The sequence below is a fragment of the Lepidochelys kempii genome, chromosome 2, assembly GCF_965140285.1.
Source record: "Lepidochelys kempii isolate rLepKem1 chromosome 2, rLepKem1.hap1, whole genome shotgun sequence".
Classification (NCBI taxonomy): domain Eukaryota; kingdom Metazoa; phylum Chordata; order Testudines; family Cheloniidae; genus Lepidochelys; species Lepidochelys kempii.
The window spans coordinates 175,987,674-176,012,344 of NC_136381.1; the positions used below are offsets into that span (position 1 = coordinate 175,987,674).

At 44.5% G+C, this 24,671-nt stretch overlaps 1 protein-coding gene across 1 annotated transcript in view; it reads left to right on the forward strand.

The window, feature by feature from the left end:
• The window catches only part of LANCL2 (LanC like glutathione S-transferase 2), a 53,627-nt gene that overhangs the window by 22,675 nt on the left and 6,281 nt on the right, over positions 1–24,671 (forward strand). The window contains exons 3-7 of the mRNA XM_073332810.2: positions 1,588–1,795; positions 4,083–4,230; positions 6,057–6,203; positions 18,444–18,626; positions 20,588–20,764. Coding sequence (XP_073188911.1) covers positions 1,588–1,795; positions 4,083–4,230; positions 6,057–6,203; positions 18,444–18,626; positions 20,588–20,764 — 863 coding nt within the window. The remainder of the gene's footprint in view (positions 1–1,587; positions 1,796–4,082; positions 4,231–6,056; positions 6,204–18,443; positions 18,627–20,587; positions 20,765–24,671) is intronic.

A 24,671-nucleotide genomic window follows, 5' to 3' on the forward strand; every position in this document is an offset into this window, starting at 1 on the left:
CCAAAATGTAGATTTAGTTATTTATTTATTTTAAGCTTTTACAAAATCTAATCTGAGAAGGAATGTTTCCCATTACTTTGTTTTTAAATACTACAGCAAAAACGATTTTTCCCAAATGTAACCATTTTCCTGCAGCATTGTGCCAGCGTATGAAAACCAAAAAGTGACACCAACACTGAAAATGACTATTCTGGTTTCTCTGCCCAAGCTGAGACAAGTGCCAAGAGTAAACAAATAGCATAAATGGTGAACAGTAAATGCACCTTGCAATATACTTCATAAAAGCTTGTTTAAAATCTTGTGATGAATAGGGTGTGATGTTGGTGCCTAATAACGAAGACATGCAAGTAACATGAAACTCATGTAAGAGTTGGCAACCTATTAGGGCCAGATCCTGCACACCCTTGTTCCTGTGAGTTGTACTTAATTATTCAGGTAATCTCAGTGAATCCATTGTAAGGGCTAATAAACAAGTAAGGGTTTGCAGACCTGGGCCCTGTGATTTAAAATCCACTCCCTCTTCATAAAGCCCAAGTATTTGGGCTCTATGTATGAAGAGAAGAGTGGTTGACTGTAGAAATCCAATCAGTCCCCACAACACTGGGCCACAGTGCAGGGATGCAGTGCAGTGCCCCCCTACTCCTGATGCTACTATTCTAGCCCATGGACTGGGATAGTAGCCACAGGCCCTCTGCTCCAATTGCTTGGCGGTACTGGGGCCACTGAATCAGTGTAAATGTGGCTCTGAAGCCCACCTTCATTGTGGTACTTCTGTGCCAGCTTATTCAGGGATGTTACGGAGAACCTTTCCATGGTGGATAGGGGATGTGCAGGCACCCCTGCACAGCCATTCCACCGGTATCCCCCCAGTACAGCCTCTGTATGGGGTTTAAGTGGGCCTTGCACTGAATTTCACCCATGGTCATATTTTTGCTCATATAAATGCTTTCTTTTCTAAGTTCAAACAGCAGTGCAGCCCAACGCCTTTATGTTGCTATTCCAGTACAAGTCTTCTTCGGAGCAGGATGAAAAAATCTGTAATTACCTTTAAAGCACCTTAATGATAGTTCTTTTAATTTGTCTGACTGTGGAATATATGTAAGTCTTATACAGCGTTGACAGCTGAACACTTGACATTTCATAACAGCCAAAGAGTGCATCAGAGGGCTCTCTTTAAAACAAATTACACATGCAGTGAAGGATTCATTTTATCATATAATGTGTGTACTGTATTTGTTTATACACAGGCATATTGAGCCTAAATTCCTCAAAAGTGCTGATCATTCACGCTCTGGAAATGGGGTGACTAGTTGAGTTCTAGTCTTTCAAACAATAAATAAATTTTAGGCCATTGTAGTTGTCCAAATTGAAACATCAGGATACCTTTTGCTCTCTCCCTGGGATCTGTAACAGATACTAGTGGTCAGAGCCTTGATTTTACATCTTGTTAACAGCACAGGTATCTGCTAGCATTTTGGGGAACTGATTCAGAGGGAAGGAGAAATAGGTAATTGAAAAATGCCATTTAAGTGGAAAGAAAAGGAAATATCTTCTTGTTCTGTTTTTGTTTGTCGATGGTTGTTCTAGGCATAGCCCTTTTATACCTACAACTATACCGCGTCACAAAAGACCAGAAGTTCTTGCAGCGATCCCTGGATTATGCGAAGAGAATACTTCGTAATCTGAATGGACGAAGGGTTACTTTTCTCTGTGGTGATGCTGGACCCTTGGCAGTCGGGGCAGTAGTGTACCACAAACTAAAGATTGACAGTGAGTCTAAGGAGTGTATCACAAAGTAAGTGTCTGGTGATAGTGGAAAAGGCTGTAAATTTACTAAGGATCCCTTTATATATGATCAAAGACCAGTATTTTAATAAGTGACTGCAAGAGGTTTCATATTTCAATAGCGCCTTAAAATTTAAAAGGCTGGCTTGGGAAATGTGCTCTTGCTTTTTATCAAACAGATGTCTTACTTTTATACCTGTGTCCTGGGAAATTTTGATCCAAAGCCTTTTTGGAGGCTTTCCAATCCTTGATGTCCCATTGGGGATTATAAGAACCGGTGTGTGGTGCAATTTCCATTCTGCACACAACTGCACCTGTTAGCATTCTGCCTGTATACCTTACTGTACTAGAGTTTGCAGATTAACTCTTGAGGACTGGCTCCACTTTGGTATTTCCAATACAGTTTTATATTTAGAAGTTTAATCCGTCTCTCTCTTATCCAGGATCCTAGCGAGATTAATCTCTGCTGCCACTTTGATATGAATATCCGTTTGCTTGTTTAAAACACAGCTCTTATGTTAGAGTAAATCTTATTGTCAGATACCCTTCTGGATGCAATTGTAGTAACACTGTTTTCACAAAGCATGAAAATAAAGTCTCTGTGAAATAAGATTAAGAGCAGTAGCTTTTCTAATTAGCCTTTGCTTCAAAATTATCTTCAGGAGGAAACATGAAAATGTAATTAGTTTTAGGTGTTCCCTTTTTTTTAAGGGTATGTGTTTATATACACTCAGATATCCAGGTGATTGGTATCGTATGAATAGTGCAACGATCTATGATTTTTGTTTTGCCTTTCGTCTTCAGTTTTTTCCTTGCAGCTGGTCACGCGGTGGTGTGATCTGAACACATTTTCATGCTCAAATTTAATATTTGCAATATTTCTTTTAAAAAGAAAACAGTTTAATATGAGTCTTAAGTCTGATATGTCAATGATATATCAAAGAGTGTTAATAATTAAAGCCCTTTTTTGCAAATGGATAGTTTGTAGTGTTCGTAGTGAGACCAAAGCAAGATCAAATCACTGGTTCACATCCAGCACAGGCTAATAGTTATCAAAGGTGGTTGTTGGCTATACGAATTGAGGTTTTGGTCTAAATCCGGGGACAGATGGTCCTATTCAAATTAAACACACACATGCACAGTTTCAACTGAGCAATTCTACAGAGAAGACTGGATTGAGCTGGCACAGAAACTGATTGTCCCTCTCCCATTTCAGGGTTGAGGCATGGTGTGCTGCTGCTGTCTCCCCATCTTGTACCTTTTTTTGTGTGTGGATTGAGGGTTTCGCTCCCCGGGGCTGTCAATCTGGCCCCATAAAAAAAATCCCTCAAGTCAAACAAAGCACTTCCATTAAATAGCAAGTCCTTGTCAAGCATTTGATGCTACGTTTTTTTAACCTACAAGTGATGAGCCAAATCCTGAGATTCTTATTCAGGCAAAATTCCCAGAGACATTTTTTATTAGAATTTCACAGTTTGGCCCTTCAGTTGGTGGCTATTTGAAATTTTAAGCAATCCTTTTGTAAATTATTTCAGTCATCAGGAACATTGAAGTTGGGATTTTAGAGTGTCAAAGGCCCAAGATGGTCTAGTTGTCTGGTAACTGCAAATTTTATTCCCAAGTCAGAGCCAGTAAAATCTCCTGGGTTGTATTCCGACCTCTGCCACTTATTTGCCATGTGACCTCCGGCAAGTTGCACTCAGAGCCGCAGTTTGCCATCTAGTACTTGCCTACCTCCCAAAGGTGCTGTAAGGTGAATTATTCTTTGTCAAGAGATTCGAGATCCATTGCTGAAAGGGTTGTCAAAATGCAATGTTTTTGTATTGTATGAAACTTTTTAAAGTGCAGCAGCTTGGTAAACTGCAGATGATTTTAGGGGCCACTGAGGGCTAGTGGATTGAGCACAAAGCTGAAAGTCTGGAGATTTTGCGTTCTGTTTCTGAACCTGCCACTGTCTTGTGTTGTGACCTTGGGCAAGTCGTTTAATGGTTCTGAGCCTCAGTTTCCCCATCTGAAATGGGGATATAATACTTCCCCCACCTTCAGTTTGGGACCTGCAGATGAAAAATGCTATAATTGCACAAAGCATTATTAAGTAATCAAAAACTACCACAGGAGAAAAGTTTAAAAAAACCTGATTACATTCCCTGAGCCAAAAACAAAATGTGTGAGGTATTTTTAGCAAGCTCTCATTACCTCTTGATTGGATTGGGTAGCATACTGTACACAGAAGGAGAACTCTAGTATGTCCTAAGGAGAAGGTACAGTTTTTCTTTTCTTTTTGTTTTTTGACCCAGGCTTTTGCAGCTCCAGAGAACGGTCACAAGCACAGACTCTGAACTTCCAGATGAGCTTCTTTATGGCAGAGCAGGTTACCTATATGCTTTGCTCTATTTGAATACAGAAATTGGTCCAGACACTGTACCTCAGTCTGTTATCAAAGAGGTAGGAAACTTCATATTGCCAGGTACTATGGTGTCTTTGAGGCAGAATCATATCTGTGTCTTCACTTCAAATATAGGAAAAAAATATGAAGTAAACTTCCACCTAACCTGCAAAATAGAGTTCACAAAGTAGTTTAGTGAGGAGAAACACTTGGGACCTGATTATAACTTCAGTAAAGTTACTCCTAACTTGTACCAACATGAGGTCAGAAACAGGTCCTATCTGTTTAGCTCTTACCCATGAAGGACTTCACTTGTCAGTCTAACTTGTTTCTTTAGTAATCCATGTAAACAGTAGTAAAACTAGATGCAATGAAAGGAAAGAGGATACAGAATATGTGAATTCTTCTACAGCAAAAACAATACTTAAATATACAACTCAACTTTTAAAATTTTATACTTTTAAATGAAACCTTAATTGTAAGGTTAATTCTTTGAAAAGCTCTAGTGCTTCCATGCTTTGGAGCAGGGACTTGAAATTTGGCAGGTGGAGTGGCCTTTGTTTCAGGGGTGTGCCTTTTGTAGTCCCTGTGAAAATTTGGAGCCCAGTATATGTTGGGGAGAGACTGAGATTGGGGAGGAGCTGGGACTGAGAACCAGTGGGAAAGAAAGGGTGGGTGGAGGGAAGACGTGCTGAGGAACTGGGGTGTGGGGGGAGAACTAGGACTAGCTGGCGATGACCTGGGTGGAGATGCTGAGACACTGAGATTGGGTGAAGAGCCCAGTGGGAGCGGGCGGGAGGACTAGAGGCCACAGTGAGGGGGAGAGACTGATCAGGCAAGGAAACAGAAGGGGGGAACTGGGACTCACTGGCGAGAAATCTGGGACTGAATAAGGAGCCAGGGTGGGACTGGTTGGAGGGGACTGAGCAGAAGGGGACATGCTGGGGTCAGGGTGGGGAATTACCAGAAAAGTTTGTGCCTACTACAGAACATACCCCTCCAAAGTCTGGAATTGAACTGAGTATTCTTGAGTCTCCCCATTCCTTTGTTGTCAGGAAATGTGTCTGAAACCCACTGGCAAAAGAGTCTTATCCCTCACATCTACTGCTACTATCAGTTACTCCCTTCGCTCAAGTGGCGGAGGTCTATGTGTTGGCTCTAAAGATTCCAACCCTGTTGATGAACCACGTGGGTATCAGTATGATGCCACATGATGGAATCCCCTCCCTACCCCCAGTTTTATTTAAAAAACAAAAAAAGCCTAGGAAATTACACACACAAAAGCTATGTTAAAAGAACATCATCGCGGTTTCAAATTCAGGCACTCAAAAGTTAGGAAATGCCAGAATTAAGGTTGTCTGTCTTAGTTAAGGGTTAGAAGACAATCCTTCAGGACTGCATTCAACTGTCTTAATCTTGAGCCCATCCTTTCTGATCCTGCATCCCCTGCCTCATTCACTACACACCTTCCAACTTCGGCAACCAATGAGGCAGGTGACCTACACACAACAGCCTCCTTCATTACACAATCCTGTTGATCTCAGCGCAGGTTTGTCCTGTGCACCAAATGAGGCAGGGATCCTTTGGCAAAAATAGTATGTGACTGTGTAATTAAAGACTGTATTATAATACACATGCACAAGGGAGGGAGCGCAAATTAAGGTTAGAGCTTTTTATTGTACAGAAAAATTGCAGTTTTCCTGACACTTAAGTCTTGATGGGATAAGGAAATAGGATATTTTGTAGTGCAGAGGTAGACCTGTATAATGCCTCATATTCTTGAATACATTTCTCTAGTGTTGTCTTACAATTCTTTGTAAAATACTCCTCTCTGAATAAATGAAAGCAATATTAATGGCAAGTGTGTGTTCTATTTCAACATTAGGTGGTAGATGCCATTATTGAGTCAGGTAAAAACTTTTCAAAGGAGGAACGTAAGACCGAACGCTGCCCTCTGTTGTACCAATGGCACAGGAAGCAGTACATTGGAGCAGCTCATGGCGTGGCTGGGATCTATTACATGCTAATGCAGGTAGGTAAACTAGTGTTCCAAGGTAAGGTTCTGTTGTATGAAAAAAGTGGTTAGTTTCATTCACTTAGCATAATGGCCCCTAAAACTTAGTAAAGTCTGAACCTTATTGAGGGTTTCATTGTGCATGTTAAAGGACCCCCTTGACCATCGCTCTTCCAACTTGTCTCTTGGCTCTTAATCATAGAATCATAGAATATCAGGGTTGGAAGGGACCCCAGAAGGTCATCTAGTCCAACCCCCTGCTCGAAGCAGGACCAATTCCCAGTTAAATCATCCCAGCCAGGGCTTTGTCAAGCCTGACCTTAAAAACCTCTAAGGAAGGAGATTCTACCACCTCCCTAGGTAACGCATTCCAGTGTTTCACCACCCTCTTAGTGAAAAAGTTTTTCCTAATATCCAATCTAAACCTCCCCCACTGCAACTTGAGACCATTACTCCTCGTTCTGTCATCTGCTACCATTGAGAACAGTCTAGAGCCATCCTCTTTGGAACCCCCTTTCAGGTAGTTGAAAGCAGCTATCAAATCCCCCCTCATTCTTCTCTTCTGCAGGCTAAACAATCCCAGCTCCCTCAGCCTCTCCTCATAACTCATGTGTTCCAGACCCCTAATCTTCAGTTATCATTTCTCTCACCTGTTTTCCTGTTCACAGCATTGATCTTGCCATCAGAAATGGCTCTGTTCCCCTTTCCCTGATCTCGCCTACACCAGCCTCCACTTTGAGTGTATTTTTCACCATCTCCCAGCTCCAGAAAACTACATTGTCTCAAGCACCTTCATCCTATTGATGTCTAGCCTGGTTTATTCTGATGTTCCCCACTCCCTTGGGTTGTTGCCCACAACTCTGCCCTGCCTGTTGTTCTTAACCAACTTGCAGTCCTCTGTACTTTCACTGCTTTCCTGCACCTCAAATGCCATCCCTCCCAGGTCCCACAGTGACTCTCAAAGGCGAAGCTGACATTTGAAGATAGGCAGCATATGCCTCATCTTCATATTAGTGATGAGATCTGGAAATAATTTCAGCAAATGTCATTGTACAACATTGTGGCTGTTGGGCTGCAAAGTCTAATGTATCCCCCACGTTCCACTTTCCAAAGGTGCTGGCAGTCTTTGTTCTGCCTCAGGTAATATCAAGTTTCTTATCTGCTCATGAAGAGCACCCTTTTCCCCGCCAGGTGCAAGGAATTTGCTGCCTTTCAGTCTGAGTGCCATAATTTACTGTGCCCTCTCCTTGACCTCCCACTTTACCTCCTTGAGAATCCTCATCTTTTCTTGCTCCCCTTTTCTTCCCTTGTCCCCCATTGACCCTCCTGATAACATCCCCTCCCTTAGGAAAATCACTACCTCTTTCCAACCCTTTCCTCTTTCTTTGCTGTTTCAGGTGGCTAATTAACAGAAATAATTCTGTCAAATAATGCTGGTTATAAGTGGCAACCACTCTGATCATAAATCTAGGCAGAATTATAATTTCTTTCTCTGAAAGATTGCTGCTTTTGACAGTGACCACAAAACTTACTTATACATTATTAGGTTTATGGCTTTTCATTGTCCACTAAACGTCGTGACTGGCTCAGAGTTGAGTCATTTCCTGCAGCGGGAACAAGATATGTGGGCTTTTGAGAAGAGAAGGAGAACTTTTTGGCAAAGAACTTTTTGGCAAAGAACTTAGGAGTTTTTTATTTCTTTAATTATAATCCTACTTTGTACATACTGCCTGTGATCTGAAGATCTCTAGCCCTTACAAACTGTTCCTTGCAACACCACTGTGAGGTTAGTAAGTATTATACCTCCTTATAGCTGGATGAACCAAGGCACAGCAGTGTTAAGTAACAGTGAGCCAGGGCAGATCTGAGCCAGGAATCTCAAGGCCAAGTCTCCTCCTCTAATCATTTAAATAAACCTCTTTCCCTCCATCTAACAGTTCTTAGCTAATTTGTAAGTTTGTGTCTTTAATAACTACTCTATTTGTTATTTTTATTGACCCATTTTGCTTGGTCCTGTCCAAATACAGAACAAAAAGACAATCCCTCTCCCAAAGAGCTTATGATCTCAGGCTGGGTCTAAACTACAAAGTTCTGTCAGCATAGCTGTGTCGTTTAGAGGCCTGGAAAGACAATGCCCTGTAGCCAACATTGCTGTGCCAGTGAAGCCCCCCGTACAGACACAACTGTGCCAACAGAAGAGTGCTTCAGTTGGAATAGCAAATGTTGTTTGGTGAGGTGGTGTTACTATGCCAACAGGGAAACTCCAGTCAGCATATGTTGTGTCTACCATAGAGGGCTCTGCTGGTACATTTTTTAGTTCCTGCTGTATCTGTACTAAAGGACAGTAGTTCTTTCCAGTTATTAGCTTGCTGCCGTTATTGTGGTCTGAGTGAAACAACATTCAATAGAAACACATGTCCCTATCACTAGCTCTTAACTTTAAAACAAAGGTCAACTTAAATTAAAGGACTTGATTTTGCACAGACCTAAATGGGAGCACAAGCAAGGAAAGAAAGGTGCAAAAAGTCTCACTCCGCAGGTCTATCCCTGCATGAGTACTGAATACAATTGCACTCAGGTGGCACAAGGACTACACACTGCTGGCACAATCAAAAGGTGGTCCAGTGGCTACACTCCTGTGCACAGCTTGAGACTGTGTGTCTAAGGCCATGTCTGTACTAGCAACTTAAAGCCGCCGCAGTAAGCACATCGCTTGTGCATGGTTGGCTCCTTATGTCAGCGTGCTGTGTACTCAACAAGAGAGCTTGTATCTATGCAGAGTGCAGTGCACCATGAGTATCCCAGTGTGTAACTCTTCACCATACAGTGCACTGTCTTTTGGGAAGCTTTCGCAATGCATGATGGGGCTGAAACAAGTTGTGCCAGGGTGACTGGGAGCATGGGGTCAACTTCCCAGTTTGCAGCTGTCTCCATCCCATAACGTCATCTGTATCGCCATATTTTTCGCACTTTTTTTGTTTGTTTGTTTGTTTGTTTTTTCAAAATCCCACAAATCGGCATGGTTGTCCTCGACGTCCATCATCTCTGACAAAAACATGGAGCCTGCTCAGCTCTGCAGTATTTTCATGAGCATTGAAAGCACAGGGCGCACGATCCCGCAGTATTTGCAGAGCCGTGGGGAACATGACGATTCTTGGAGGACATATTGCTATGGGAAATGGCAAGAACCAACTCCAGGTTGTTAGTGGGATTCACGGTGGAACACCGCTTCTGGGCCTGAGAAACAAGCACTGGCTAGTGGAATCGCATCATAATACAGGTTTGGGATGATGAGCAGAGGCACAGAACTTTTGGATAAGCAAGGCCATATTCCTGGATGTGTGTACAGAGTTTGCATCCCCCCAGCCCCTGCCCTCCAGCTCAGCAACACCAAAATGAGAGCTGCACTGAGCGTGGAGAAACGGGTGATGATTGCACAGTGGGAACTTAAAACGCCAGATTGCTATTGGTCAGTTGGGAATCAATTTGGAGTTGGGAAATCCATCATGGAGGCCGTGGTCCTGCAGGTGTGCAGGGCTCTTAATTTTCTGCTGCTACGCAGGACTGTGACTCTTGGCAATGTGCAGGACACAGTGGATGGATTTGCAGCGGTGGGGTTCTCGAACTGCGATAGAGCGATAAACAGAATACATATCACTATTTTGACACCAGACCACCTTGCCACAGAGTACATCAACAGAAAGGGCTACTTTTCTATTGTTATGCAATTGCTGGTGGGTCACCAGGGATGCTTCTCTGACTCTGGCTGGTCAGGGAAGGTGCACAATGCTCGCATTGTTAGGAATACAGGACTGTTCAGAAAGCTATCGCACCCCCCCACCTCCGACTGGTGGATTACCACTGGCAATGTTGAAATGCCTATAGTGATCCTGGGTAACCCAGCCTACCCCTTGCTGCCCTGGCTCATCAAGCTGTACATCGGCCACCTCGACACCACCAAGAAAAGCTTCCGCTATTGGCTCAGCAGGTGCAGAATGACAGCTGAATGTGCCTTTGGTTGTTTGAAGGGACACTGGCATTATTTACTCACAAGATGGAACCTCCAATAAGAAAAATATCCCAATGGTTACAGCTGCCTGCTGTGTCCTGCATCAGATCTGTGAAGGAAAGGGGGAAAGTTTCCACAGGGGTGGAGGGCAGAGGTGGAGCAGCTCCCTGCTGAATTTGAACAGCCAGATACAAGGGCTATTAGAAGAGCTCAATGTTGAGCTTATACGGCTCAGGGAGGCTTTGAAAGACCATTTTAATAGTGAGCCAGAGTGGTGGGTGTGGTGGTAGTGTGCTGTACCTGGCCCTGCTCTTTTTTGGCACGGTATGTGTTGGGTGGTGATAGCTGTACATGTAGAGATATAACATTATCCGTGCACCTACTAGTTTTTGTGTGTGAATGATCTTATGCGGTAAGTGACACTGTGCAGCAACAGGTAACTGGTCGCTTTCCGAACTGACGAGCACCGTCCAGCATATGTTGTGACCTAATAAAGATGAATTATGTTCTAAATAATAGAATTATTCTGTAACAAAATCAGTGCAAAAACATCCCAGGCAATTTAAAAACAAATATGTTAAAAACATAGTAAAACTTAATAAATTTAGAGAACAGAACTTATGAAGGGGAAATAACATTCCCATCCATTCCAGCTACACATATACCAACCATGGCTTTCTCAGGTCAGCGTATGTGAAGCCGTGATTCTTCTAATGTCCTCCAGGGTGGAGTGGTAAGGGTAGTGCTGAGACCTGTAAGGCCACGCAGAATGTTGGGGGTTTTTAGGGAGGTCCCGATACTGAGTTCTCAATGGGCTGCAGAGGAGGCGAGCACGGGATTGTGGAACATGCAGGTCCACCAGAGTTTACAGCAGTGGTCTCCAACCTTTTTACGCCCAAGGCCACTTTTTGAATTTAAGGGCAACCCAGGATCTACCCTGCCCCTTCCCCAAGGCCCCACCCCCCTCACTCCATCCCCCCCATCTCCATTGCTCACCCTCACTCACTTTCACCGGGCTGGGGCAGGGGGTTGGGGTTCGGGACGGGGAGTGGGCTCTGGGCTGAGGCCTGAGGGGTTCATAGTGTGGGAGGGGGCTCTGGGCTGAGCCTGGGGCAGGGGGTGCAAGCTCTGGGAGGGAGTTTGGGTGCAGGAGGGGGCTCCAGGCTGGGGCAGAGTGTTGGGGTGCAGGAGGGGGTATGGGGTGCTGGCTCTGGGAGGGGACTCAGGGCTGGGGCAGGGGCTTGGGTGTAGGAGGTGGTATGGGGGTGCTGGCTCCAAGAGGCTGCAGGTTGGGTGATCGAAGAGAAATGCTGGGCCAGAATAACTGGGCCTGCTGTACTCATGCTATACCTGGTCTTAATGTTGCAGAGCCATTCAGAACCTGCCCACTGAAGGGGGTGGTACTTACCTCGGGTGGCCCCGGCCCCATGCCACTCCTGGAAGGGACCAATGTGGCTCTGCGCGCTACACCTCTCTGCAGGCACCGCCCCGCAGCTCCCATTGGCCACAGTTCCCTATTCCCGCCCAATAGGAGCTGTGGGGGCAGTGTTTGCAGGCAGGAACAGTGCACGGAGACCCCTTCCTCCCCCTCCGGGGGCCGCACTGGCCGCTTCTGGGAGCAGCTTGGCGCCGGGGTAGGCAGAGAGTCTGCCTTAGCAGCAGCTCCGCTGCACCACTGGAGATCATGATCAACTGGGAGAGTCTCCAGGATCGACCAGTCAATCGCGATCGATGGGTCGGTGACTACTGGTCTACAGCATCTGTATTTTGCTGCTTGAGATATCCCATTATTTCCTGGTGCATCTCCCTCTCCTTTTCCTGTGCCTTTCTCCTCTCTACCCTGTCCTCCTCAAGGCTGTCCGCAGTGTTCATCCTCCAGGCCCTGTGCTTGCTGTCTGATGTAGCACTGGCCTGTGGGATCTCATTGAACATGTCACCTTGAGTCCTCTCCTTTCTCCACCTTATCTGGCCCAGGCATTCTGTGGAGGGGGAAACTGTGAAGGCTGCAATGGCAGTAGCTGCAGACAAAACACACAGAGGTATTTATTGTCAGTGTATTTGCTATGAAAATGAAACTTAAGAGGCTGAAATCACCCTCCCCCCCTTCCGCTCCCCTTTAGTTTTAAGCACTAGATTTTCACTTCTGCTGATAGGCACCGACTTGTACTGGCGCCGGTGGGTGCTCAACCTCCTGCTGCCCCCAGCCCTGCCCCTTTCTCCAAAGTCCCCAACCCAACTCCGCCCCCTTCCTGCCCCTATTCCTATTCCTTCCCGAAATGCCTGGCCCCGCCCCCTCCCCGGGCGTGCCATGTTCCCACTCCTCCCCCCTCCCTCCCGGAGCTTGCTACAGCTGTGTGGCATCGGCAAGCGCTGGGAGGTTGGTGGAGGAGCAGAGATGCGGCGCGCTCGGGAGGAGGCGGCAACAGAGGTGGAGGTGAGGTGGGGCGGGGAGGGGAGGGGAGCTTGGCTGCCGGTGGATGCAGAGCACCCACTAATTTTTCCTTCTCGGTGCTCCAGCACTGGAGCACCCACAGAGTCAGCGCCTGTGGTTCTGCTTGGGATTGCTTATGCGTGGCACCAGTCACAGCCCTAGCCATGGTGAGTGTGGCCCACTGAGGGCTGGGGAAATGAGGGAATTGCTCAGTTGAATGATTCTAGTAGCATAGGGCAGGGGCACTGGATACTGGCACCGTTTTGCACAGGGTCGTGATGATTTTAGCTATGCCTCACTCCTGAGGGTAGCAAAGATAGAGAGAGCACAACTGCGGCTGGCATCCTGAAGCTGCTTGGGCCTGTGTATGCTGCTAGCCCGTGTACTGCAGTGGTGCTTGCTGAAGTTTTCACTGAGTAGCATAGGAATGCAGCCTTCCCTAGAAACTTTTGGCAGAGGATTGCAGAATACCCCCATGAAAGTTTCATTGAGATCTCTCTGGGGGATTCATGGGACATCCCTGTGCACGTAAACAATCTGCTCTGCCTGCCCCCTGCCTAACTAGAAGGAATGAAAAGCAGATAGCAACTCCACCTCTCTTGGTTATACCACTGTCTCTTCCAGCATGAGTAAATTAATGAAAGGTCCAAAGATGTGTCCTGCTACTTTGGGGGTGCCCTCCCTGTAACTGAATATCTACACGCTTCCCAGGGTTCCTTCCTCTGCTTCGGGTTCATCCACGCTCGACTGGCTGGGCTGAGGTGGAGTCAAAAACAGGTCCCGGCTTGCTGCACAGCTGGATCCCCCCAGGTTGCCTGTCCCACATACTCTCTCCTCCTCTTCTTCATCCGCCACCATCTCCTCCTCCTCGCTGTTCACAGCAGGGGCTTGTGACTCTGGCTCATTGGCGGTATCCACAGTGCTGTTGTGGGTGGTGGGGTCTCTGCTGAGTATGACCATGCAGCTCTTTGTAAATGCAGCAGATCTGTGACTTGGCCTCCCTGGCCTTCTGGTATGCCTGCCACAGTTCCTTGGCTTTCATGCGGCACTGCTGCTGTTAGACGCCTTCTCCTGCATTCCCCCATGCAACCTGCTTGTAGACGCTGACATTTCTGCACCTGGTTTGGAACTGCCTGCACAGCCCCCTCACCCCACAGGCCCAGGAGATCCAGTATCTCCTGTCTACTCCAGCCAGGTGTGTGTCTGGTGTGTGTAGCCAGCATGGTCAGCTGGGCAGTTGCATATAACAACGGAGAGCTGCTAGGTGTGCTTGCCAAGCTGGGCAATCACAAAAAAGGAATTTCAAAAATTCATAGGGCTTTAAAGGGGAAGGAATGCATTTCCGTTCTCAGTGACCCCAACAGCAGAGTTCACAATGGTGACCAGAGAGGGCAGTGTGGGGCATTGTGGGAAAGCTGCTGGAGGATAGTTAGGGTTGCCTTAAGTAACTTGGTGTCTACACTCAGACTGTATTGACCTAAGTACATTGACTGTGGCTCTATTCTACTCAGGGAGGTGGTGGTCTTAAGTTGGCGTGCAAGGGCACTTACATCTGTGGGAACCTAATTTAAGTGTAGACACAGGCACAGCTAGGTTGATGTAACCTGCCTTGCATGGATCTAACTGTGTAGTGTAGACTGGGCCGAAGGCACACTAGCTACCAGAACTCCTGCCTTCTATCACAGGCACTGATTAGCCCTAAGATTCTTGACTGGAGAGTCATTTCTGTGACACTGCAGCACCATCTAGATCTAGGTGTGAATCACCACTCACTCAGAAGTTTCTTTTCTCTCCAGGAATTCATCATGGAATCCTGGTCATTTGAAGAGTTTAAAGAACAGGTTAGAGAGACACCTGTCAGGCATGATCTAGAGCATTGGTTCTTAACTGGTTTACCATTGTGGGCTGCATATGCAGGTCTCTGTGTTATGTGGGTTGCATCAACACAATATATATATATATATATATATATATATATATATATATACTATCTCTACAGCTACAAAAAATTAGGTTTAGTATTTGTTATCTGACAGCACTATGATTCAAATTGATACGGTGCCTTTCATTTCAACACTGGCAAATGTCTACTAAGAGCATTTTAAATTAGCAAAAGAAGTCAAAACATTAACTGTTAAAAATCAATTAATGTATTGTAAGGTTGGCATGGCTGGGTGTATTGCCCCCCTCACTTCTGCGCTGCTGCTGAGCTGAGCACCCGGAGAGCACAGCTGTGGAACCTGCCTGTAAAGATGGGGAGCCTTGCGTGGTGTGGAGTGCCTCCCCAGTATCTAGACCCCCCCCAACAGCGTGCTGGCACACATGCCTGCTCTGCAGAGACCGGGTGCCCTATTGGGGCAGAACAGCTTGTCTAGGGACTGTCTTCTCCAGCACCCAGCCCCGCACCCAGGGACTGCCTCCCATGCACCTAGCTCCCCACCTAGGGACTATGCCTTACTATCTAGCCCCCCATCCAGGGACTTCCCCCAGCCACCAGTCCCCTATGCATCAGCTGCAGCCCCCTCCTGCGGTCCTAGCCCCTGACCTCCCCCCACATGCCCACTACCTTACCTCCACTGCAGGAAGCTCAGCTGTGCTGCCCGCCCTGCTCACCTGCTGTTGTGGTCCAAGTGTGGGGCCCGTGTTTGCACCCACTCGACGGCTTAGTGCCTGGGCAGGTGCCCCTCACATCCGACCATAGTTACAGCCCTGAGGATATTGCATGGGCCACAGCTGTGTGCTGATTAGGCCACAAGTTGAGATCCACTGGTCTAGAGATATTTAATCCTGCCTCAGTGCAGGGGGCTGGTCTAGATGACCTCTCGAGGTCCCTTCCAGCCCTACATTTCTGTGCTTGTATGGAGAGCTGATGGATTTATGTAAGTACCTGTGATTACCGGTGAAACAATAATGCCCCGCACTGATAGCATAGTAGCTGACTTTGGTATTTATAACTAACTAGGCCAGCAAAGTAAACATTCCTTGTCTGACATGAGAAAAAAACAAAGTAAATAGATATTGCAGTTTCAAGGTGAACATATTTGAAAGCTGTAGATGTTTAAAGTCTTCTCCTTTGGCTCTAGGAATGTGAATTGCAGCAGGGTCCTATTAAATGCAGATCTGCAGAAGCACTGTAATAAAATTGAGCACAGTGGGCAATAATTTAAAAAGAATGATGAGGTCCCTGTCACTGACTCAATTACTGGGTCCCTGCTACTCCCAAGGCTTTCAGGAATTTCAGAGATCATGTGGGCTTGGAAAAGAGTGGAGCCTTATTGTGAAAAATCCCATAAAGCAGGTGGGAGGGGAGGGGAACGTTAATTAGGAACACCTGCAAACCCCACAATGTACTGTACTTACTAATTAAGTATAAAGGTACTGGTATCAGCACTTCACCTTGAAGTGGGCATTCAACTCAGTGGGTATGTTCTCCTCTATGGCAAGAATGTAAATCCTATTAACATTAATGCAAAGTCATGGGGAGTATCTAGGGGAAGAATAGCATACTTCGGGCCAGATTTATCAAAGATATTTAGGTGCCTAAAGATTTGCAAATGCACCTACTAGGATTTTCAAAAGCACTTACCTGCAACGCTGGGCACCTAAATAAATATTGTAAATCTGGTCCTTGATGTCTGTTTTGTTTTCCATCCCACCACCAACCTCAGCCTGGTCCAGTCCACACAAGAGATCCACTTCCTGGACACTACAGTGCTAATAAACAATGGTCACATAAACACCACCCTATACCGGAAACCTACTGACCGCTATTCCTACCTGCATGCCTCCAGCTTTCACCCTGACCACACCACACGATCCATCGTCTACAGCCAAGCTCTGCGATACAACTGCATTTGCTCCAACCCCTCAGACAGAGACAAACACCTACAAGATCTCTGTCAAGCTTTCTTACAACTACAATACCCACCTGCAGAAGTAAAGAAACAGATTGATAGAGCCAGAAGAGTTCCCAGAAGTTACCTACTACAGGACAGGCCTAACAAAGAAAATAACAGAACGCCACTAGCCGTCACCTTCAGCCCCCAACTAAAACCCCTCCAACGCATTATTAAGGATCTACAACCTATCCTAAAGGATGACCCAACACTCTCACAAATCTTGGGAGACAGGCCAGTCCTTGCCTACAGACAGCCCCGCAACCTGAAGCAAATACTCACCAACAACCACATACCACACAACAGAACCACTAACCCAGGAACTTACCCTTGCAACAAAGCCCGTTGCCAATTGTGCCCACATATCTATTCAGGGGACACCATCACAGGGCCTAATAACATCAGCCACACTATCAGAGGCTCGTTCACCTGCACATCCACCAATGTGATCTATGCCATCATGTGCCAGCAATGCCCCTCTGCCATGTACATTGGTCAAACTGGACAGTCTCTACGTAAAAGAATAAATGGACACAAATCAGATGTCAAGAATTATAACATTCATAAACCAGTCGGAGAACACTTCAATCTCTCTGGTCACGCAATCACAGACATGAAGGTCGCTATCTTAAAACAAAAAAACTTCAAATCCAGACTCCAGCGAGAAACTGCTGAATTGGAATTCATTTGCAAATTGGATACTATTAATTTAGGCTTAAATAGAGACTTGGAGTGGCTAAGTCATTATGCAAGGTAGCCTGTTTCCTCTTGTTTTTTCCTACCCCCCCCCCCCAGATGTTCTGGTTTAACTTGGATTTAAACTTGAAGAGTGGTCAGTTTGGATGAGCTATTACCAGCAGGAGAGTGAGTTTGTGTGTGTATGGGGGTGGGGGGGATGTGAGAAAACCTGGATTTGTGCAGGAAATAGCCCAACTTGATTGTCATGCACATTGTGTAAAGAGTTGTCACTTTGGATGGGCTATCACCAGCAGGAGAGTGAATTTGTGTGTGGGGGTGGAGGGTGAGAAAACCTGGATTTGTGCTGGAAATGACCCACCTGATGATCACTTTAGATAAGCTATTACCAGCAGGACAGTGGGGTGGGAGGAGGTATTGTTTCATATTCTCTGTGTATATATAAAGTCTGCTGCAGTTTCCACGATATGCATCTGATGAAGTGAGCTGTAGCTCACGAAAGCTTATGCTCTAATAAATTGGTTAGTCTCTAAGGTGCCACAAGTACTCCTTTTCTTTTTGCGAATACAGACTAACACAGCTGTTACTCTGAAACCTGTTTTGTGGATGTGATTCTTCCCAACCGACTGTTGGGCTGACTGTGTTACATCCTGCCACTCAGTTTGTTTACTTTCTTCAGCTGTCCATAGGTTTAGGAAGCTTTATTTATGATGAAAATACTTCACCTTCATAAACATTTAGAAAGATGGGTCATTGACCACAACAGTACTCTGACAGCTGCCTTATGAGGGACACCTCACCTCGGGGAAGCATGTATTGCACGTAGTTAGGCTATTGTTTTAAAATCACACTGGGCTTATATATCTTTTGTCTTAAAGTGTGTGTGTTATAAATAACCAAACCGCCTTCCTCCTTAAGTGCTCTCTTTTTATGTTAAGGCATTGATAGAGGTCTAGGAGTCTTGAAACTTGTGTTCTATTCCAGTTCTGCCACAGTCATTCTGGGTCCCCTTGATGTAAGTCACCCAACGTGCCTCAATTCATCCATCTGTAGAAAGGGGATAATACTGCTTTTTGTAAGGGTATTGTGAGGATAAATTAATGAAATGCTTATAAAAAGCTTTGAGATTTGTACATGGAAGTTTCTACGTATGAGTGTTTGTGTATGCAAAATCGAATGGACAGAGTAAAGAACTGCATTTTAATGTGTGATTTTTTTGTTCTTAGCCAGTTTCAAATGTGGATCAGGAGACTTTGACGGAGCTGGTGAAACCGAGCATTGACTATGTACGTCATAAAAAATTCAGATCTGGGAACTATCCATCATCATTAAGCAATGAAACTGATAGACTAGTCCACTGGTGCCATGGTGCCCCGGGAGTCATCCATATGCTAATGCAAGCTTATAAGGTAAATCTTTCTCTTATACATGTGTGCACACATCCTCACGCATCTGTATGTCTACAGAGGTGATTCTTGATCTTTAGGCTCCTAGTTTTGAAATCTTGGTCTGTAATCTTTGAGTCTTTATTCGGAATGTTAAAGGTGCCTTTGATTTTAAAAATCAATATCTCTAAACCACCTTTTACTTTAGGATTGTAGTATTATTAAGATGTAGCACTTATTGCTGATGTCAGATTACAAAGACCGCAGATGCCTAACAAATATAACATGTATCCTATCACATTAATTTAGCACTAGCGTAGTCTTTGTTCCTATGTATCCTCACTGGTTCTGCTGTTGTTTTCAGGTTCCGGAGCTCTGAGTCACAGAACATTAGTAAGCAAACAGGTTAATTAAATTTATGCAAATTGATTCCTGTTTTTGACAAGCCGCCTTGGCAGGTTCTCTGCTTGGTCTCTGAGAGGGCTGATGAAAAGCGTTCATGGTTATCTGTATAATTACATGCACTGCTACCTGAAATTTGAACTGTAAACCTCTTAAAGTGCTGCTGAATGCAACAGAAGCCACAGGAGCACGTGCTCTGGAGTGTGAGAGGAACAGTGACTGGACACTGCAGAAATCCATTTTTCCCTTCCCGATGTGATGCTTTCTCAGCCCAAAATGCTGTATATCTTGAGGAGTTGAGAGGATCAGGAATGTTTTCAGTTGGCAGACACTTCTTTGGCCCTACCTTGTCTTGTTCAGGTCACATAATCAGCTTCTTTTTACTTCTCAGTCTCCTTTCTTAAAGAGCAATATAAAAAGTAATTGAAGAGAGAGTCAACAGATCGTACTCCATACTGTAAAGTAAGAGGGATTTAGGTAATGGACAGTAGCTCCTTGGAAATTAGAACCAGCACCCAACCTTCAAGTTAAGTCATGTATCTGGACTGTCCTTGTGTGGTATAGAAAAGCTGTTCAGATAGTGAGATGTTTTCTCTGCCTTGCTGGTCGTATTTTACAAAGCTCCTGAAACTATTTAAAAAAACAACAACAAAAAACCAAACACCTCATATTGATGGTACTGTGCACTTGCTTTATGACAGCCACTGACAGATCAAGGCTTTTTAAAACTAAGTGTGTCAACCATCCCTTTTTTGTGTTGCTGCTGATCTGAGTGAGATCAGATAGAGAAGGAGCAGAAACTGGCTGCTTAAGACTACAGGTCTCTGGTGTCTCAGTGAAAACCATCTGTTTCAATCCCTGCTTTCCTGATGGACTACATAACCTAACAGCAGGTGGAGTTTTGGGTGTGAGTAAAGTCTGCAAGGGAGGGTTCTTGGTGTCTGAAACACAACTGAAGGTCAGGCTGGGAGGACTGCTTGTATGGTCCCGAGCACAATGGGGCTAGTGCCTCGCAGAGCTACTACAATGCAAACAGTAATCTCCAGTCAAGGCAATTTATTGCTCTTTGGTGTGCTTCTGGTAAAGAGGCAAATGCCATACTGGGTAATATGAAATGTAAAGCACCTGCCCTTGGCCAGCAGTTCCCATGACACCAACCAGAAGGGTTGGGGCTGAAACCCCTTGTGCCCCCATCTGTTACACGAATCTAATTAGAATAACCCTTTTGTATTTCAAGTTTAAATCAAATGCAGTCACAACTTGAAGGGGGGGGGGGGAGTAGTAAAAAAGAGAGAGTGAGAACTCTTGAGATGGTCCACATTCATCATCTATAGAGAGAATCTAGAATTGAAGATCCCAATCTTGTATTTTCAGGTGGTCATGCTTTCAGATTCATAAAGTCCTCTTCATTTTCTTTTATCCTGCACAGGAGGGGAAGCAGTCTGGTAAGAGAGAGGAAAATTATTGCCGTGATGGGTGGATTATAAATAGCTAGAGAATGGATGAAACGTGCCCCATTCTCCACTCCCTTTCTCTGTTGGTGGGTAGGTTGGTTGAAATTGAGTGTTTTTCTTATTCCATAGACCTTTAAAGAGGATAAATATTTGAAGGATGCCATGGACTGCAGTGATGTCATCTGGCAGAGAGGTTTGCTGAGGAAAGGGTATGGAATCTGCCATGGGACCGCTGGCAATGGCTACTCCTTCTTATCTCTCTATCACCTAACTGAAGACAAAAAGTATCTCTACCGGGCTTGCAAGGTGGGATTTACTGCATCGCTGCTTCTCTGCTGGCTACAGTCATGTATGAATTTCTGTGTGATTAATTGCAAACGTCACATACCCTAATAGAATAAAAAGGAATAATATTTCTATGCTACCTGTAACTTTTGTTTAATTCTCAAAATGTATGGAGTGTTTAGAATCAGAAACAGGAGTGGCCTGAAAAGATGATACCTGCTCTAAACAAAGCTAACCAGTGTTCTATTGTGGTATTAAAAATATTCTATAGGTATTCCCTTGTGATATCCGCTACAGGAGACATCTGATCTAGCAGTGACTGTTCAGTGGTCTGTAATGAATATACTTTGGTTCATTGACTTTCACACTAATTGTTACCTTGGGGTTCTAGAACTCTGAATTGCGTGGATTAGATTTCAATGTATATAAAATGAATTGATTATTTTTTTGCTGGGTTTGAGAGCCCCATGGTGTAAATACTGCTCTGAGAGCTGCTGAGTTCTAATCCCTGCTCTGACATATTGTTTCCCTTTGTGATCTTGGGAAAGTCATCTGTGCTCTGTGCCTCTGTTTTCTTATCTCACAAGGGTGTTATGAGCCTTAACTCACTGAAGTTGATTAGACAGTCTGAATCTGTTTAAAATACTTCAGGAGGAAACTTGAAAAATAGTCTCCCAACTGTCTTCAAATCAGCAGTGGCCATCTGTACAGAGGCTGTGTGTAGATTCCAATTAATTTCATTGTGGAACAGTTGGAAGTTTTAAAACTATTGGTGCTCTGTTTGCTTGTATCCTCTGATATTTACTGTAACGCCAGCAAACCAGAGGCCTGGCTGGTATCAGACCTCAGGATTTCCTGTCTTCCGGCTCTGGATTCGTCCCAGGAGGCAGCATGGTTTGAAGGGCAGTGGCATTAGAGATGTAGATCTAAACTATTTTATAAATCACTAGCAGTCACGTAGAATGTGTAATGTCTGTAGGTCAATCTGTCTTGACCAGGTCTAACGCGATGTATTTTAAGTACTTTTATATGGCCTCCATCACTATAATGTCTGAGTGCCTCACAATCCTTCAATGTTTTTAAGAACATAAGAATGACCATATTGGGTCAGATCAATGGTCCATCTAGCCCAGTATCCTGATTTCCACCCGTGGCCAGAGCCTGATGCTTCCGAGGGAGTGAACAAAACAGGGCAATTATTGAGTGATCCATTCCCCTGTCATCCAGACCCAATTTCTGGCAGTCACTGGCTTAGGGACACTCAGAGCGTGGCGTTGCATCCCTGACCATCTAGGCTAATAGCCATTGGTGGACCCTATCCTCCATGAACTTACCTAATTCTTTTTTGAGCCCAGTTATAGTTTTAGCCTTCACAACATCCCCTGGCAATGAATTCCACAGGTTGATTGTGCATTGTGTAAAGAACTTCCTTATGTTTATTTTAAACCTGCTGCCTGTTGATTTCACTGGGTGACCTCTGGTTCTTGTGTTACATAAAGGGGTAAATAACGCTTCCTTATTCACTTTCTCTACACCAGTGGCCTTCAACCTTTCCAGACTACTACTACTGTACCCCTTTCAGTAGTCTGATTCGTCTTACGTACCCCCAAGCTTCACCTCACTTAAAATCTACTTTCTTACAAAATCAGACATAAAAACACAAGTGTCACAGCACGCTATTACTGAACAATTGCTTACTTTCTCGTTTTTACGATATAATTATAAAATAAATCAGTTGACTATATTGTACTTGCATTTCAGTGTATAGTATATAGAGCAGTATAAACAAGTCATTGTCTGTATGAAATGTTAGTAACTGACTTCTTTAGTGCTTTTTATGTTGCCTGTTGTAAAGCTAGGCAAACATCTAGATGAATTGATGTACCCCCAGGAAGACCACTGCATGCCCCCAGGGGTACATGTACCCCTGATTGAGAACCAGTGCTCTTCCTCATTCACAATTTTATAGATTTAAGATGAATAGTCCCAGTCTTTTTAATCTCTCCTCATATGCAAATTGTTCCATACCCTTAATCATTTTTGTTGCCCTTTTCTGTACTGTTTTGAATTCTAATTTATCTTTATCCTCACAACACACCTGTGAGTTAGGAAGTGCTATTAATCCCATGTTACAGATGGGGAACTGAGGCACAGGGAGACTGACTTGCCAAAGGCCATACAAGATGTCAAACCCAAGTTCTTCCACTCCCAGGCTAGTGCCCTTACCCCTGGACCATCCTCCTCCTCTTCTAATCAGCGTTTTGTCGTATGCCCTTTGTGGGAGGACAGAAGGATTGTAATGTCTGGTAATATATTACAGCCACTTTGCATCCTGGAGTCTCCAAGGATCTGAAGCAGTCTTAAACATTTAAGGGATAGGCTTTCAAAAGTGCTAAGGCAGTTTGTAAAATCTCTCCTGTATGCAGCAGTGTGCAACAAGATGTCCAGTCACACTGGTTACCTACAGCCATCTATTTAAATAATTGTATGGCTTCTGTCACCACAGTATCTGATCACACTGAAAGCATGAGGCTGAAGATAGAGAATCCACCCAAGAATCTGATAACTGCACAGTTGCTTGTTGGCTATTTCGTGCATCAATAAGAGGGACTTGGAAGACAGCAGGGGGTTACTGAGTCAGAGAGAGATCACTTGCCTGAATGCTTCAATCTTTCAATAACACAGTTAGTTATTTAATGTGTTTTTTGTTGGGCTTGCAACAGATTGTCCCATTAGTTGAATAAACTTGTCTGCTAGTGGCTGTAGGTACCTCTGATCTTCTGGGCCTTGTATATCTGAGATTGTTGAAATTTTTTTTCTGGTTAATAACATTGTAACGATATAAAATGGAAAGGCTAAGTAGTGATCAGAGGTAGATCCTCCACCCCTTCAGTCACCTAATTAGCAGCGTGAAACAGAATCTCAGTGAAGGTAAAAGCATTTTTAACACAAACAGGACTTTTGAAGTCAGAAAGGAATTTCTTTAGAACAGTCCATCTGGGTAGATGGCAGCCTAAGATGCTTTCTTGATTAACATGCCTGCCTGGCTTTCTCTCTCCACGCCCTCTTCCTTCTCTCCCCCCACCCCTGACTTGGAGCTAGGAACTTTTGAATTATAATCCAGCTCTGATACCAATTCCCCTCAGAGGCTTTCAGAAAGTCACTTATCCTCTACTTCCATTCCCGGAATAATAATGATACTTTACCTTTCATGGATGCCATGAGAAGTCATTAAGGGTAGAAACACTTTGCAGACAAAAGTCCAGTTCTGCTCTCCATTACAGGGGGAGTAATTTGTAGATTTCAGTGGGAGTCACACCTGCATAACTGAGGGCAGAAATGGGTCTAAAAATTATTTGAGATGAGTACTAATACTTAGTCTTTCCTAAAAGCATCACCCGCCTCTCATTAAATGAAGAAGTTATTTTTCAGGAATATGTGGGAGGAATAGGGGTGAGACTTTCCTTTTGCTTCTGATTAATTGATTCTTGGTCTGGTCTCGTGACTGTTGTCGTTGAGTGCAGTAGAATCAAATGACAAAAAAAGTATCCTATAGCTAGACTCTCGTACAAGTGGAGCAATGGCGACCTCTGCTGTGAAGGAAAAGCTATTCTTTGCAAGCCTGTTCAAATTACAGGGGAAATTTTTTAAAAAGATAGGTGCACTGCAAGACTGGTCCAGTAATAGAGGACTCGGAGCTGAAACATTTTAGAAAAGCAAAGTGCATGGAGACATCAGGGGAATAGGCGGGATCCACATATTGCTTCTGAGAGGCCCATAAAAGCTTTTAAACTGATGTTGCTGTTAAAATTGTTCCAAATGCAATTTGCGAGTAATTAATGTTAGCCCAGTACTTGTAGCATTCTCTATACGAAGTATACCAACTACTGTTAAGCATATGGGAAAATGATACAATTTTCATTGGCAC